This window comes from Ambystoma mexicanum, chromosome 2p (genome assembly GCF_040938575.1).
Source record: "Ambystoma mexicanum isolate Mex_15411 chromosome 2p, UKY_AmexF1_1, whole genome shotgun sequence".
Classification (NCBI taxonomy): domain Eukaryota; kingdom Metazoa; phylum Chordata; class Amphibia; order Caudata; family Ambystomatidae; genus Ambystoma; species Ambystoma mexicanum.
In genome coordinates, this window is record NC_090923.1 from 933,037,185 (window position 1) to 933,055,535 (window position 18,351).

General features: G+C 45.1%; 1 protein-coding gene across 1 annotated transcript in view; it reads right to left on the reverse strand.

The window, feature by feature from the left end:
- Positions 1-18,351, reverse strand: part of ERCC2 (ERCC excision repair 2, TFIIH core complex helicase subunit) — a 1,037,455-nt gene that overhangs the window by 120,624 nt on the left and 898,480 nt on the right. Inside the window, exons 20-21 of the mRNA XM_069644679.1 lie at positions 1,237-1,307; positions 599-742 (exon numbers count right to left, since the gene is read on the reverse strand). Of these exons, the coding sequence (XP_069500780.1) occupies positions 599-742; positions 1,237-1,307 (215 nt within the window). The remainder of the gene's footprint in view (positions 1-598; positions 743-1,236; positions 1,308-18,351) is intronic.

Below are 18,351 nucleotides of genomic sequence, written 5' to 3' on the forward strand. Positions count from 1 at the left end.
TACTTACAACTTGTTACATCCACAGAGGTGATAGGCACTTCTCGGTCCTCAAGCCCAGTCTCTGGAGCTCTCTTCCAATTACTCAATTGATTCTCTAACCCTCTTGCGGAAGACTCTTAAAACTAACCTTTTCCAATAATCAAATTTTTTCTTTTTGCAGCATATTGGGTCAATCAATCAAAAAACTTTTGAACCCATATGCAGTTTATTCTGCTTGTAATAACCACTTCAGCGTAATAAACATTACTCACATCAAAACAGAAGGCATGTCATTATGGGTTGACAAACCTCGGAGGAAAATAAATTGTCATGATCACTGGGATCTTGGTTAGCTGGGACCAAAAAAGAGAATAGAAACAGATTGGGAACTACCAAGGTATAATACCACCAGAAAGAGCAAAAAGAAAGAGTGGATCGAATGTCTAAACTCTCACCACTTAAGGGCTCAGTCACGGTGGGGCGGCGAGGAGTGAGGCAGGAACCCTGTGCAAACATTCAACCTGCTTTTGATGTTAAAATGTAATTTGCAAGAGTTGCCAAGCAGCATCCTCCAACTGTACATTATTCACCAGGACTCTGCCATAACCATGTTTCTTACCTTGTCTGCAAAAATCATGAGGCCATAATCGGTTTTCCCACGGATGACTCTACCAACGCACTGCGCAGCATGTCTCATGGCATCGAATGTCAAAAAATCATTCTCTCGGATCTGAAACTGGTCCCTCAAGTACTCCAATCGGGCCTGTAGGCAAGAAAACAGATTCAAATAGTTGAGGCCAATCTTAAATAGGATGTCAGAATTGCAGCAGCAAAACATTGAGCATGTCACGATTCAAGTGCATTTGCAATGGTCTATTTATATTCAGTAATAAACCAACAGAGGGTGTGTAAGGTCAACACTGTAGGGATTGGGGGGTGTCATAGAAGGGCTAAGTATGATGTACAGATTTGGACTTGCAGGGCATAATCCACGTCAAAACTGATGTGCACTAATTATTAAGTGCACACCCAGCACTGAAATAGTAGGGGTTCTGAAGTTCAGGATTAAAGTGTACAAGCAGAGCCGTGTTCTGATCCCAGTATTGGAATAGCAGGGAGTGCTGTAAGCCAGGTCTGAGGTGCACTGTCAGAGGAGTCACAGTACGGCAACAGAAGAAAATTGCAGGTCAGGAGGACCGACACATGATACTGCAGGAGAAGATCATTTTGAAGGGCTAGAAGCCACACCATACTCACTTTCAATATTCGGCTCTGAGTGTAGACATATGGGACCCCAAACATGATCACTGCACGACCAAAGTGATGCACTGTAGGGGATAGGAAAGTACAATATCAGTGTATTGCTGCAATTTGATCAGATGATAAAATACAATTTACAAATAAACAAATTGATAACATTTAAATACGATGAGGTGGGTGCACATGCATAGCATGCCCTTACATCTAGTGAGCACCATTACATCATCTTACACAATTCTTTAATGTTGTTCATTTTGCAGGGAGCTGCCCAGTGGCGCTACTTAAAGAGACAATGGCCAGAAAGAGCCATAGCAACAAAAGAGCAAATCAGGTCTGCCCTGAGAGTTTTCAGAGCACTTGCAGTTTTCTAAATTAATTTCACTTTGACAAAAACCCCCAACTACCTGTGCTGTTTAGAGCCAGAGAAGTGTCAAGCTTTAAGAAATGCATGTCCTGCAGGATCACATGTAATACAGTGACCAAAACATAACCTGCATTTGGTGACTTGGAGTTTGTTAACCTATTTGTCTTTGGTACACCTGCACTTCTCTTTCTTGGAAGACTTACAAATAGTTGTTGCACTATTGCCCCACTCACACCTATAAGGAGGCAATGGACAGCAGAGTAGCTTAAGAGATATGCATGAGTGCTGGTGCATCAATGTTTCCGCTGGCCACTGGCAGTCACACTACATACGTACGAAGCACAGATCATGGTCTCATTGGAGCAAATATGGGAGACTACTGCTTGGGTTCTCTAAGGGGTGGGGGTCACAAGTCAAAGTTCCTAATGGCAATTGCTCTGTGGCTGGGATTTCCTTTTTTTATTAGTATATAAAAGCTGCATTCATAACTTTCTATATAATAATCAAAGAAAAGAAACATTATAAAACATTTACTAAATATTGTTCATGCCAATTCCTTCATCGCATACCATACAACTATAGCACAATAAATGATGTAACAATCATTTCCCTCCATTATTCTGTGCCATACATTTTGGTTCTGTCTTTTTTTCGCTTTTTGCAGGTCACCTTACAAAATGACTTATTTTGGCTGATTTTAGGCAGCCTACAAAAAGCAAAAAGGTGCCATTGCTTCAACCCCCCCAACCGCTTACCCACATCCTCTCTGGCGGGATGTGCCAGAAATCAGGGGTAAGTGGGGGGTTTCACCCCCAAAACCCTCTCCCTCAGCCCCTGCCACCTGCCTTCCCCCACCCAAGACAACCCCCAACATACACATTCACACAACACACACAAACACTTACCTGTTCTCCCCTAACGGCATTCCGGGTCCTAGCGTGCCTGTCACCAGGGGCATGACAGTTCGATTTTAAAAGACTGTTCTGTGCAGTCACAGAGCGGTCTTTCTAAGTCTATCTTTTTTTTAAAGCGTTTAAGAAAAAAAAATGGTGACTTCAAACCATATTTTCTTTTGATTCATTGTTTGTATGTGGTGTGCAGTATTCCCAAAAAATATTGTATTCTGTAGTGGGTTGTTGCATTACAATATAATAATAAGTGATTCTAAGTTTCAAAAGTCTCACCCACGTATATATGGTATTGCCTACTTTCGGCAGGTATATTATACTAAGCATCAGTGTTTTCTAACGTCATCAAATTGTTAAATTTCAGTCGCAAATAGACACGTCTGATCTTACAGTTTGGGAAGTGAAACCCAAATTGAGACAGCCGATTGACAGGTGGAACAAAGGGAAGATATATCCCAGAATGTGACTAAGTGGCCAAATAAATTAAATTATGCTAATGTGCTAACTCAACTACTGAATTGTTTATTGATGTTTTCAGGTTCAGGACATTTATCTCAAGACACTTCGATGAATAATGTGCATCATAATGCAGCTTCCCACAAGTGTTTCTCCTATGATGCATCCCATCAGGTAAACAAGCCATCCATATAGAGCGCAAAGGCATGTTAAGTTTGGCCATATTTAATTTATTTGCAAAATTTAAAGGCGGCTCAATTGTCTACATTTAGTTAATAAATTAAATGGCTGGGATGTTTAAACTATTAGCACCCTTGTGGTTTATCTCAGGAAGAGTAGTCACTGGAAGACTTCACCACTATAAGAACAAGTTACTTATCTTGGGTAGTGTTCCTTTTTAGAAGACATATTAGAATACACCGATTTTAAACAAATAATTCACTCTGCTAGACATCAAAAGCCCACTGTCCAAATATCTTATGAACAAAGTAATGTCAGGCAAAGTTCATCAATTGCTTTCGCTCTATTCATCACCAATCATAGGGGTAATGACTCACCAAGTAGTGACCACAATGGATACACCTGCTTCCCACCGCAGGTGGAACATGCATTTAAAACGTTCAGTAGAAAAAACACCCACCATAGATTATCCGTTTGATTACCAACTGATGGTCATGGAACACATGAGTAGCCCAAACTCTGATGGTTTTCCAAACTTTTCTTACCCATACCAATGGCTTAATTTGCTTTGATCAATGAGGTAATGAGCGCTTTCAGCTCCTTGGACTGTTCAAGCAACAGGATTTGCATCAGTGTTTTAGTTTACTGAACTGCATAAACCCAGTTTTTCAGTGTCAGACCCCATAGTATTGCTTTTTAACTTTTAGCTTTTCATCCCTTTAACCTTGCATCAGCCTTCAAAGTCATGTTCTCAAACTAGCTAACAAATTACTTACCAGTAATGTTATTTCTAAAGATTCACCTCCCAAAGAGTCCTCATCAAGCTATTCTCTAGTGCAAGAAACTTTTCGGAATATTTCACAAGCGGTGCATAGTGTAGCTCAGCAACTTTCCTCTCCAACATTCGATGTCCTCGACTCTAGACATAACGTTGCCACTTAATAAATGGAGCACACTATGCCACATTACATCAGTTCTTCCTTTTCTTCCCCCTTTTTCGGCAGCTGATGGAACACTTGCCTAAGGAGAATCTAAAGCATCAACAGGGTGCAAAGAATTCCAATCCAAGAAGCAAAGCAATGCAAACCCACCTATCCCATTCGGTAAGATCCATTTGATTTGAAATGCTACTTTAATCTTTTCTTTTGCTTTCAGAAGAGGGGCATTTCAGGTGGGTGATGATGAATCTGTTGGAGTAGAAGCTATAGAAGGGCGTACCCGTAATCTTCTTTCTAAGGATTCTCCTCCAACTGTTTCCTGACCTAGATAGAGAGCCTCCAGCACCAGCTGTTCTTAGAAAACCTCAGCATGGGCATAGTGAATCTCGACGACCATCATCTACAAAGTTCAGCTTCCTTGACTCTGGGCAGAACGTTATCACTGAATAGACGAAGCACACTACACCACATTACCTCAAGTCTGCTCTTCCATCCCCCATTGTGCTCAGCAGCCAAGGGAAATCTTGCATAGAGAGAATTAAGAGCAGCAACAAGCAGCGGGAAAAACACCAAAGAATAGAGACATGTCAACACACATGACCATACAGAAAGGTCCAACTGTTCTTCCCCCTTATTTTTTATTTTGCTTTCAGAAGAAAGGCAGGATGGGAGGGCAATGAGGAATCTGGGGGCAGAGAATCCATAGAAAAACATGACCAGTCAGTACATTTTCCTTCAAAGGAAAGCATCCTCTCACAGATTGCTCACCTTCATAAACTCCAAAACAGTACCCAAGAATAGGAGAATGGTTGAAAGCGAACAATCTAGAGTAGAACATTCTGCAAGCCCACTCTTGGACTTGGTGATTGGCTTCTGGGTGGAAAGGAGTACATATAGGACGGTGTCCAAAAAGTTCAGCTTCTTATATCACAGCCTCTCAGCAGTCAAGCATGAAGGCTCAGCTGAGGCTCGGATGAAGGACCTGTCCTTGGGGGAGCAGGTCCATCCTGGCTGCGAGGTCCCAGAGATGGTAGATGGCCACTGGTATCATGCAGGTTCATGGCCAGCACCTGCAAATACTGGCCCCAGAACTGCTCAGGGAACTACCTTGACCGCCCCCAGAGTGATGGGGATCCATCTGGAATCTGGCAAGATCACCTTCATCATCGAAGATAATGAAAACCTTAGTCTTCGAGACCCAGTATCGCTGGGTGCTGGGGTGTGGGGGACACGTATCGAGAGCTTGATGCCTGAAAGTGGAAGAGCAGGACGCCAGGCCGGAGCCGTGTCTTCTGAGGGTGACCCATAGACATGCAGTCAAGGTCAAAGGAATCCTTGGCGGCTCTACCAAGCCTGTTGGACCCAGTGGGTGAAACTGGTGCTGGGGCCTTGGAGCAAATGTCCAAAATTGTCAACCTGAACTCTGAAGAGCATTCTGAACTTTCTGATAGACGTTCCTCTCACAGATTCCTCATCTATGATATCCATCTCCCAGCGCCAGCTGCTCTTTGGAAACTTTTTCCACCGCCAGGGGGCACAGCTCTGCGTTGGTCCCACCCAATGCCTCTACGTGCTCGACATGACGCTGGGGTCAGTATATATAGAGGCGCCTTGCCCCGTGACCCTAGTTCCAACCCTTTTCCATAGAACTCTGATGCTGAAGGACCACAGAACTAAGGTGTAATAGTTACCCCAAGAGAGCAGGTGGGGGGGGGATGAGGAATCAGTGGAAGGAACGTCCATCAGACAGAGAACATTACAGAGTAGTAAGTAATTTGTCATACTAATGAACTCCTTGCTCCCACAGATTCCTCATCTTTGATAGACTCCCCAATCAGTACAATGGCCTGGAGGGAGAGGGTTGCAAGGACACCACCTAAACCAGAAAACTCTGAAAGACAGCCCTGCTGAAACAAGCATCCTGCCCGGACGTAGCATCCAAGCAGTAATGCTTAGCAAAAGTGACCGCTTTGCCAGCCAGATCGTAGCATTCCGAGATGCAGAGAATTATCCATTGAGACACGTCTTGGGCACCTACATAATCATCAGTCCTGTTCTCCTGTGTCCGAGAGACGTAGTACTTAAGGGCCCGCACCAGATCTAACCGATGGAACCATTCCTCTACCTTGGAAGGGTGAGGCGGAGGAATCAAGATGGGTAGATGGATCTTTTCAATGAGATGGAAATAAGAGACCACCTTCGGAGGGAAGGAGGGTCTAACTCCCAGTATTGCCTTCTCCTTGGAGAAAACCAAGTAGGTAGGATTAACAGAGAGCCTGGAGCTCACTTGCCCGCCTAGCGGAAGAGATGGCAACCAGGAAAATCACCTTAAGGGTGAGCAGTCATAAAGAACAAGAATGAAGGGGCTCAAATGGAGCGCCCATTAAAAACACCAACACTAAATTTAAATCTGATGCTGGAAAAACCAACTGGCGTGGGGGGAAACAGATGGGAAAGACCCCTCAGGAATTAAATAACTGGGGGGGATCATGAAAAAGTGACCCTGCTTGGGGGTCCTCTTGAAGACCTGAAATGGCCGCAAGATACCCCTTCACTGTACCAATGTGTAGACCCTTGCGGCCAAAGACACAAGAAATTCCAACACAGAGGAAGTGGAACACGTAAAACGATCCAGATCCCTCTCCTAGCACCACGTCGAAAACCTCTGCCACATACAGATAGAAATGCACTTGGTGGTGGGTCTTCTAGCAGATCCACTCGCCTCAAGCTTTCAGCAGCCAGGCATGAAGGTCAGGCTGTGGGGGTTTGGATGCAGGACCCTCCCCTCCGAGTGGGAGAGGAGGTCCATCCTCTACCGAAGACTTCGGGGAGGGCAGATGACCATGTTGAACAACTATGGGTATCACGTTCTCCGGGCCAAGTCTGGAGGGATCAAAATCATTGTGGTCCTAAAAAGACACAGTCTTGTGAGAACCAGCGGAATGACAGGGATTGGCAAGAACACAGAGCAGGTCGAAGTCCCATTTGACCATGAAGGCGTCTCCCCAGCGAAGAATTTCCCTGGAGGAAAACTACCTGCACTTCCTGTTTACGCAAGAAGCAAAGAGGTTCACATGGGGAGTCCCTCAGAGGGAGACAATCTCCTCCAGAACTTCCTGGGAGGAAAAAGACTGCCTCTTCAGTGCATCCGCTAGAGTGTTCTCCTTGCTGGGTAGATGGGCCGCAGAGACACGCTGTTCTCAGGAGCCTAGAAGCACAAGCGCATTGTTTCTCTGCACAGATGCAAGAAGACGACACCACCCCCCTGTTAAGGTAATGCATGGCTACAGTATTGTCCGTCAGGTCCAGTACCATATTGCCCTTCACAGAGGGGAGGAAAGCTACCAGGGCCAGCCTGACTGCCCTTAGCTCCCGCATATTGATGTGCTCTCGGCACTCTGATGGGGACCACATACATTCTCCTCACCGTATGTTCTCGGAGGTGAGCGCCCCAGCTCTTCAGGCACATCTGTGACAAGTGTCACTTGTGGCCAAATAACGACTCCTTCAGGAGGTTGTCCGTCACAGACCATCATCGCAGGTCTCTGGACACATTATCCGTGACCAGTAGAAGTTCCGGAGTTCTTCCCTGACACAGACCACTGTGAGCTTAGAAGCCACTGTAGCGACCTCATCCGCAGACAGGCCTCTGGCACGGACAAGATGCATGAGGCCATAAGCTGTGCGTGGATTGTATTGAGCGAGTTAACCTTTGTCAGTTCCTGTCTCCGTGCGATACACGAATTAGACCTTGTGCATATTGAGAGCATTGTGCGTTGAGCACTCATATTGGCTAATCTGCACCTTAGGGGTGAATGCAGCATTTGTTAAATTTGAACTGACTTCCAGATTGAATTTAAATCAGAGGTAGCAAAACGCTGCTTTTACTCTCATATTGACCGAATGGCAGGCAAAGTAATTTTTACACACCTCGATTAGATTTATTGATCGATCTTTAGATTTGTTGATTTCTATTCTACAGTAACAGGCTATTCACCTGCATCCGCTATACTTGCTCTGTACCACTTGCTATACTTTACGCAATGCATTGGCATCTAGATACGCACACTCACAGTGTGCTTCACAGCTTTTCTGCTAGTTTTTTGTAGTTCATTGGAACTACAAATCCCGGCATAACCAGCGCTTTACCAACATCGGCAGCGCATTAGCACCAGCGCATTTGCGAGGCTGGTTATCACTGTTTTGTGTCCGGGTTCGTCAAGGTCAGATAGGTTCTCCCCTGCCAAGGTAAAAATCTCTGTCTCTGTACCACTTGCTCCTGAGACCCGTCTTGTTCATTTTGTGATGATTCTAGTAGTCATGAGTACCCACAAAAAAAACACAGGGCCTCATTACAAGTACACCGGTCCGGAGTTAACGCCGCCGGTAAAACCATACCGGCACCGTTTCCACGTCTGCCCAATCATGACCCCCGGCCCCGGAAATAGCACCTCCCCCAACCGCCACTGCGGAGTTAAGGGTCCCATAAAGTCCACCTGCACGGAAACCCCTCCGTTACCGGCAATACGAAACACTGCGAGCATCACAACTAGCGCGGACACGGAAACACCGCCAGAAAAATGGCGTTAAAACCGTGATCACGGTGGCGGTACCGATGCCACCGCGAACATGACGTTAAACAGTGCCTGCTGAACTAAATTAGGGCACAGGTGCACCAAATCAGCACAGCTGGACCCAGCAGCACACTGGGAGCCTACAAAAGGGCCACACACAGCCCAACACAACACAGAACCATGCAGGCAGCAGCTCTAGTAGCACTTGGACTGGGCCTACTTAACCAACAGACAGCACTGGCTGCCAGGCCTAGAGCAGCATCCTCCTATCAGTGTTATGAAGGTGAGCGTAATGGCCCGATTCATTTTGATTGATGATGACATGCTGCCTGAGTGAAACAGACACTCTATGCCCTGCGTTCCCTGGGTTCAGTGTCAGAGCATCCGTGTGACGGTGCCATGTGCGAACAGATAAAAGCACTGATTTTCCATTGTATTTTAATGCAGTCATTTTAGGCACGATACATCACCATTTGTTATGAAGTCAGTTCTTAGTGTTTCAAAATGGCAGTGTTAATGAACATCCCTTGGGTTCGAGTATATTTGTAGTTTATTACGTGAGGGGCATTTGCCGCTCTTCCACAGAAAGGGACAGCGTTGACCGGCAATAACAATGTATTGGCCAGATGCGTTTACTGACCAGTGAGCATATTAGCTTTTGCATACTCGCTTCTGCTCACAGGCAAGCAGGTCCTTCCTAGTCTATCACAAGCTTCGAGGCGGGCATTATGACGTGGATATGTAAACAAGTACCTCGCTCGAGTACGTTAGTTTACATTGTTTAAACACATGCATTTTTTAACTTCCTTCCCACGCATACGTGATCCCTAAACTGTGGCATATGTGCCGAATGGTAACAGGTTATGGGCGCAATGAATGGTGAAGCTGAATCATCCCCGGACGTCACTCATTTTTGATGTCATGAAAAAGACCCCCCTAAATGGAACTGCAAACTTCGAGGAGACATAGCGCGGGTGGCTCTTTGTTATTTATACAAGTGGTGAGTTTATCTTCTCTGAGTGTTATTAGAGACACTGTGTCTTTTAGTTATGTGAGATATAACACAGTTTTTCCACACTTAGGTTCTTGCCACATATTAGACATAACTTTATTTGCAATGCTTTTTTGCCACTGCGTTTTGAGAGGTATGTTTGGGCATTTATCGTACAAATAGAACATTTTGACACTGGGAGTGTTGGGATCACCAGTGGTGGAGTAAAGGTTTTGACACATGCTATACGGGCATTTTTGATCACAGCATATACAATTAGGTTACTAGTACAGCTGATGATATTTAGAGACACACTACAGCGTCCATTATGTTTTCGTTCACACGTATGTTTAAGATGTTATCAAATACCTGTGTTACATCATAGTTAACAAGTGTTTACTGTTTTTCAAGATGGATGTTGGACTCATCGCCGTTTGTGACCAAAAATCTGCAAGAATCTTAAAATTTAAAAAGTAGTAATTACCATAATGATTACATCACAGGAAATGATGGCACATCAATTTGACTCAATGAAAAAATTACAGGTTATGACATCACAGAAAATGATGTAATGTGAAGGTTGACCTTATGACGTCACAGGATCTAACCTCATATGGCCTTGAAGAGATCACAGGAAAGTTCAACATAATGGTTGGGTACTGCCCTTGCGTAGAGTGGAAAACAGTCAAAGGCATCTGTGAGGTGCATACATTACAAGGGAGACAAAGAAATGGAGCACTGGGAGAAAACGTGAGAATGGCCTGCTGACATTCCCCCAGGTGCTGCATGAGTGGCCGTACGGCCCGGAGGTGGATAGTGCGGGAAATCCAGTGATCGCAGCACGCAATTGAGGAAGGGCCTGGATTGGGGCGTCGACGTCCCCGAAAAGACACGCAGAGTGTATCGAGCAGGGACAGACAATGGGAGCAGACAGCAGTGTGGCCTGAAGGTAGCATGTGTAACCCCCTTCACCCCCAGTGAAAGATACGTTTGCGTCAACACCTGTGACATTCTCCTGATGTGAAAGTGTGCCTAGTGGTGAATAGCACTAAGCCAGGGCCCCAGGCTGGATTGAACTGAAAGGACTTAACAGCTCCAAGCGGGGGGCACGCGAAGGGGATTTAGTGGAAGAATGTGGTTATGAAGTGTGTTCCCCCAGTGTTGCTTTGCAGTAGATCTTAGGGGGGGATTTGGTTCTGCAAGCTGAGGTGGGACTGGTGTGAGATATTCAGTCTTGCAGAAATTCCAGAGGGAAAGTGCAATGGCAAGTTGAGGCAAGAACGTGTCGCTGCAGGAAAGATGGTGTAGTGATCAGGTAAACCTGGCTACGATGAGGATATCCAAGGCATTTTGCAGGAGATTAAGGCATTGCATAGTAGAGGTGATTTGCTGAAAAAAAAAGTGGAGAATATTGACAATAACCAAATCAATGGTGACCTGCTGGAAATGCGATAGGATGCCACATTGCTCAACCTAGAGACCAAGGAGGAAGACATCCACCTGAACCTCAGTGAACTTGAAAATAGAGGGAGAAGAAATAACCTGAGTGTCCTCGGCCTCAAAGAGCAGAAAGGAGAGATGTCTATGGATGTGGAGAATAAGTTCAAGGCGATAGTGAATGCGCTAGTCGCAGAAGAAGGTGGTAAGGTTGTCAAAGTTTAGAGAACTGATAGGGGAGGAGCGGGGGCTGGTAAACGTCCAACGTCATTGGTTGTCCGTTTCCATCACTATAGAGAAAAGTCTGAGGTGCTTGAAAAGGTGAAACGTCTCTCAGAAATTCTGTATGAGGGGGACAAGATTTGAATTCATCAGGACATTTCTAGTTAGAGGCTTGCCAGGTGACGGGACTGTCGTAAATTCACAATCAGGCTGAATGAGAAGGGGATCAGTTATTGGTGGGCTTTCCCATTTACATTGATTTTCAAGATCATGGATGTGGATTACAGGATCACAACTAGGCTGAGGTTATGCAAGTCCTACAAAACCGCACCGAGGAAGTACAAGATGGGGGGAACCCGACCTCCGAAGGGGTGCTAATGAAGACTCCAGACCCACCAAGAGGTCTGCCACCACATAAGAGAGTGACGAGAGGCAGGACGTTTCGTAGACTTGAGACGACTCCTCCACTGAAGTGATCTACGAACATGGGGAAGAAGGGGGCTATCCATGCGTGGAAAGTTGTGGAAGGGGGGGTCGTGAAGCATATTCAAGTGTTTGGTTGGGAGGTACGAGCTATATCTAGTGGCACATTCGAGGATGGGTGTCTCGAGGAGTGGTTTTTGGTCAAACTTTAGTATGTGGGTGTTGGGGAGAATTCTCATTCTATGGCTAATTTCCCTCACCTAGTGAGTCCCCCAGCAGCTTTGCTGGATTTCTGGAGTTTATTTTTTCCACTTGGTAAGAGTGAGAGTCTTTTTCCCACTCTTACATGTGTTTTGCCATGTGTGTTTCTACTGTTTGTGTGATCTTGGGCTCTGGAGCACACCACTCCATGAGCCCCATTTTTTGTGTGCGTTACACAGCACGTTCAGTGCAGTGACACAGGGTTGTCTTTGAGACTTCCCACTGACTCCATTTTTCTGGGGATGACTACTGTCCCCCAGAAACAGGCAAAGTTGCCATTTACTTTATGTAGTCATTTAAAATGACAGACCCAGTACACCCCCTCTTACATGGAGTACTGGAAAGGGTTAATTCCTATCCCTTTTTGTCTGAGCTTTGTTTTGCTCTTAACATTTAGACGTGGCAGTGGTATCTACCCTAACATTCCTACCGCGATTATACTATATAAACGTGGTATTGTCCCAGGCTATTATATCAGCCTCGAACATAAACCCGCTTGACCAAATACGCTTTCTTTTGGCTCCGGTCGGGTTTATTAAGCATTTCTTTTTGTTAAAGTCCTTCTTGTGTTTTACTTTGTGCGGCAAACCAGGTTTGACATCTTTGTTCACCGTCTTTTGGCAAGCTTCTGCAAAGAAGCCCTCCTCTTGGCACCTGGGTGTCTAGGTGGGCTGTATATGAGGGAGGGGTGTAGTCACCCCCTGCACAGGGTATCCTAGGAAACCCAAGTCGCACTTTGCCATGATTGGCTGAGGTGGTTGTCTGGGCCGGACAACACCCCTGCTGCATGATTGACAGCCAGGCTGTGTGAATGGGGGATTTTCGCATAAAAGGCAGGACTCTTGGGCTGGAAGTCAGAGTCGCCACTGGAACTACAAGGAAACGAAGAGAAGCGGAGAAGAAGACGGCTGCTGCAACTACAGAGTCCCGGTGAAGCCCTGCTGCAGTCCTGAACTATCTACCCTTCAACGACCAGAGAAGATCCAGTCCGGAGTCTTCTTCCCTTGAGCCTGGTGGGTCAACCAGCCCATCTTCCACAGTTAGGGGATCCTCTTCGTGGTCGAAATCGCTGCACCCTGCTGTAGTGTTCCGGATAGCCATCTGAAGAGCATCTCCTGTTTTAAAGGAGCGCACCTTTTAGTCACTGTCGCTGCTGCTGGCCTCATCCCTGGGTAGTGCAGCTCACTCCAGACATCCTCCTTCTTGTCCCCACGACGGAAGCCCCAGGAACTGAGAGTCTGCGGGAAACTACCAGGAACAACCGCTGTGGCACCAGCTTCTTGAAAGAATAAGGTACTGTGTCCAGCTTCGAGGAACTAGGGTGAACCCCTATCTCCTCATCCAAGGCTTGCCCTGGTCTTCCTTCCCTCTTATAACTTTTGATTCCTCTGTTGAGAATATCCAAATACTCCTGGAAACGTTGAATCTTGAACTGTCTGACTGTGTGATCCTCGACAACAGGAACCCGCTTTCACTTGACACTGGCCTATTGACTTTATTTTCTGATCAGCAAGTGTTCTCTGATTCTGTCTGCCTTGACAAAAGTATTGCCTAGGATTTCTCCGCTACTGCTACCACTTTAACAGTGTAGTACAGGCTTGTACCAAAGGTGAACTTGTATTACCACTTGTAGTCATAATTGTGTGTAGTGGTCCCTAAGGCCACTGCACAGGATTCTGTCTAACAGTGGGGAGAAGGTCATGGTTTGGGTGGGCAGAGGATCGAAAGGGGGAAGGGTGAGGCAGTGACAGGTGAGGTTGGTCGACAAATGGATGTGGTCATTTTGGTTATGTGGGGCGGATTGCAGGATTTATTTCTGAGTTGAATTTTCTATGACCGAGAGGAAGTGGGGAGAAAAGGTTAGTCACCTGAAAGTAGGGACGTTCGATGTGAAGGGCCTGAATTCACCCACTAAACAAGCTTTTGTTGCTAGAGAATTTCAGAGATTGGGATTAGACATTTTAATTTTACAAAAAGCTGGATTTGCAGCATGGGAGGAATGGCGTTTCCCTGGTGCAATAGTTGGGCAGGCTTAGTGGGCCTCTGGGACGTCAAAGAAGGGAGGAGTGGGTATCCTTTTCCATAAAAGGTTGCAGGTGATGGACCCACAGGTACAGAGGTATATAGATGGTCTTGTTTTGGTGGTGAAGGGTCTCTTAGAGCAAATCAAAATGGGGGTGACTGCAGTGTACTGTCCCAATCATGGTCAAGCGTCCTTCTGCAGAAGTGCTTTGAATGATGTGGAGGGTCTGATTATGATCGGAGGGGATTTCAATATGTGGGCCGACACAGAAAGGGATAAGTTGGCTTTTGCGGGAAGGGGGTCATCAAATTCTGTTGCTGGGAAGGGACACCCTTAAGGAGATCTTGGACATGTGAGGGTTAGTATATGTATTCAAAATGACGCACCCGAGAAGCAGGGGATATACGTTTTTCCCTCCCCCTCATAGTATGTACACTAGGATAGACTATTTATGTTTGAAAGGAGAAATCGTGGGTGGTGTGGAAACCTGGGACATAGTCCCGATTGGATGGTCTGACCATGACCTGGAATTTTTGGACGTGGGTAAGTGGCCAATTTCTCCCACATGACTCATTGTGGAGGTGTAATGACCCTTCAGAGAGATGTGGTGCTTGCGGAAGAACTGGAACATGAAATCAGAGCATACTTTAAGTCCAATGATACTGAGAAAGTGGATGTCTGCATGGTGTGGGAAGCAGCACAGACAACCTGGATGGGTGTACGGATAAGGGAGGGGGCCAGTAAGAAGAGGGAAATGTTACTGGCAGGCGATACATTGCATAGGGAAATTAGAGAACTGGAAGTGCTGGTCCCAGGTTTCGACTGATGTGGAGGCTGACCTCCTATTGGAAATTAGAGAAAAGAGACAAGAACTTAAACTACTGGGAATCGGGGAGACTGCCAGGAAACTAGTATTAAGAACAAAAATACTGTGAAAAAGGGGACAAGGCAGATTTGATGCTTGGAGCGATGCTGCGGGGCGCAGGCGGCAGAGAGGTGGGTTGAGGAAATAAGGGAATCTGGGGGGATATGTTCCACATCAGAGGAGATTGTGCAGAGTTTCACTGCATTCTAAGAGATTCTTTACGGCAGGTGACAGATTGTGGAGTCGTGGATGGTTCCTGAAGTGTTCGCGGCTATTGAGGAACAAGATGCCCTATCTGGCATTAAAATAAATAGGAAGGAGTCGATCCTCAGGGACACTCCAAGATATTTGAGGGTATGGGTGACTAGGTCACTGGAGGCATTGGGCAGAGCAAATCTTTCCCCCGCAGTTTTTTTTTATTTTTTATTTGTATACCTTTACAAAACATCAAGACAAGTATATAAAATTTTAAAAGTTCACACCAAATTCAGAAGAAAAAAAAGGAAACACATTCCAAAACATCTCTACCATCAATACAAACAAAATAGAGATAAACATTGGAAAATAAAAAAAGAAAACGAACATATTAAATACAATACTCATTGTACTCAGACATTACATAAATCGTTTCCCACACATTTAACACTACAAATAAAAAAAACATAGTACCAATTTTTTTCTTTTCTTTTTTTATACCTAAAAGATGAAAAGTAAAATAAACCTACAAAAAATAGGCAAAAAACAGAAAGAGTAACAAACTTTGCTCTATATTATAAATTTAAGCTTTTAATAAATCCGGATAGAGCCAAGCCCTCATGAATGGTGTGAATGTTTAGGCATCTTTTCCATGCCCACTCCTCTTCATTTGTAATGGAGTTGGCATTTAGAGGTTTCAAATATTTAGCCCTAAGTGGATGTAGTGTCACACACTCAATAACCAGATGTTTTAAGGACTCCTCATTAGCCAGGCAGAACCTGCATCCAGCAAGGTCCGCCGAGATCAGCCCTCTTCTGACCAAGATGTCTCTAGTGGGAAGGACATTCCATCTATCCCTAAGGACAATACCTCGATATAGTCTGTCCGGAAATTGTAAAATAATCTTTGTGGGGGAACCACAGGCTCTATGTTCGTGATTCAAATGCAATAGTGAAGGATAAGAGTGAAATGTGTCTACAGTTTCACACCAATCGAAGTTGAATAATGCACGCTTTACAAACATAGGGTTACAGATCAAAGTCTCAGTTGAAATCCCAATCTTTTCCAATATGGCCTCTGATCGATCCCTTAAAGAGATCAGTGTACGCGAGAGATCCAGGTTTCTATCCAGTAGATGATACAATGTGTTTGGCACTCCGGTTTTAATTTTTGAGTACTGAGATATACAAGCCCACTGTACCCGTGCTCACATTGATACAATACCCAATTCAAACCTGATTGCAGAGATCGGGATTGCATTGGCATACCCAACAGTCTTCTCCAAATGCGACCCTCTATGCGATTCAATGTATCACTCACTCTCTCAGGAAGCAAATTCCAGGCCATAGATTAATTTAGGTATGATTTTCCTCTCGTAGAATATCAGGGCGGGTTTCAAGGAAAATTTACCAAACTTTCGATCAATCCTGACCACCTGCGCTTCTAGCAATTTTGCCTTATGTAAAATAGGTTAGATTAATGCCTTAGAGCCAGGGTAGGCAGAGAAATTGAAACCCAGATATCGCACTGACTCAACCAATTTCAAAGGAGTCTCACCCAATTTACCGATGTAACCTGAAATCTTAACCCTCGCTTTTCTAAAAGATAGAATTCGAGTTTTAGAGGGATTAATTATTAACCCATTGGTTTTAGCATAAGCTTCAAAATTACTCAGACCGTTGCAGCCCCACCTTGGTATTATCAAAGATAAACATATCATCAGCGTATGCTAGCCAAATAATTTTGTCTATGCCGATCTTAGGGGCCAAGAGTCCTTCTTTGGTAAGCGAGATGGCTACATCTGAAAAATATTGGTTGAACAGCCAGAGTGCCAATGTGCAACCCTGTCTGACCCCCTGAAAGGATCCAATTCTCCTTGAGAGATCTCCCCCTTGATTCAAGCAAACCCAGACCCCACAGTTCTCATAGACCCCGCTAATTAATCTCAAGAGCCCTGCAGGTAGGCCCCAACTGGCCACCTTTAGCCACAACCTGCCCCGGTCGACCCGGTCAAACGCAACCGTCAGGTTGATTGAAGCCATATACCTACAGCCACCTGCTGTTGACCATGCCGCCTCTTGTACACACTTCAGGGCAAGCCTGTTAACATTGGTCGAGGGACCCCTTCTAAAACCCGTCTGGAATTGATCCAGCGGGTGGCACCTGTGAGCCCACTCCTCCAAGTGTGACAACAGAAAAGAGGAAAAGATCTTGCAGTCCGCATCGATTAGTGAAATCGGACGATAATTTGCCGGATCAGTCATGCTGCCTTACTTGAAGAGTGGGACAGCATGAGCTGTGTTCCAAGATAGAGGGGTCACCCCTGAGGACAATATGTCACTGAACTCCAGGCACAGCAACTGAGCCAACAAATTAGGATTGTCCTTAAAGGTGTTATTTGTGAGGCCATTTGGGCCCGGAGCCCTTGAGCGCTTACATCTGGAGATCAGTTTTAAGATGGTTTCTACCTCAACTTGTGGATTCCACCTGTCCTCTCTAGTCAGGTCCAAAACCAGTGGAGGATCCATAGAGGACTTCCCAAATCTACTCTCCAAGAACTCAATTCATTCTTGTTCAGAAATCAAGTTCGACCAACAAGTTGTATAGTTTGGGTTCTGCCCATTTACCCACTTGCATCTGCCGCGATTAGGGTTCCAAGTATCTTTTCTCAATCTTTCTGAAATATTACAGATTTAATAGACTTACAGTAGTTCTTATATGATTGCTTGAGTTTCCCAATTAGCTTTCTACGAACTACCTCATCCTGATTAGTGCTCTGAATCTGCTTCACTGTGCTTCGTAACATATTTTTTGCAGATGCTACATCGGTATTATAACAGTGGGTATGCCTAACTTGGCCAGAGCCAGTTGCTCTCATTCCCAGGGCCATTTTGTCAGTCATTTGACCCACAAACGATTGGAACTCGAATGCATTAAAATGTTGGAGTTTCCAATCATAAGTTGAGCAGTTCAATACATGACATATTTGGGAATTCAAGGCACGAATGTTCGGTTCAGTCCATTTAACAGCATTACACTCTTACCTTGGCAATCAACTGTATTAAGAACCCATTTAAATTGTACCATAAGAATGCAATGGTCGCTCCAATCATTTTCAAATATTTCAAATGTCAGACAAGAATTCATAAGGGAAGTGTCTACAAAAATATAATCAATCAGAGATGAGCTGTCCCCTCTATACCAAGTATGCCATCTACTGACATTCCCTGATTCAGTGCTTTTCCCCACCAGTGGGAAAAGCCCCCTACCACCG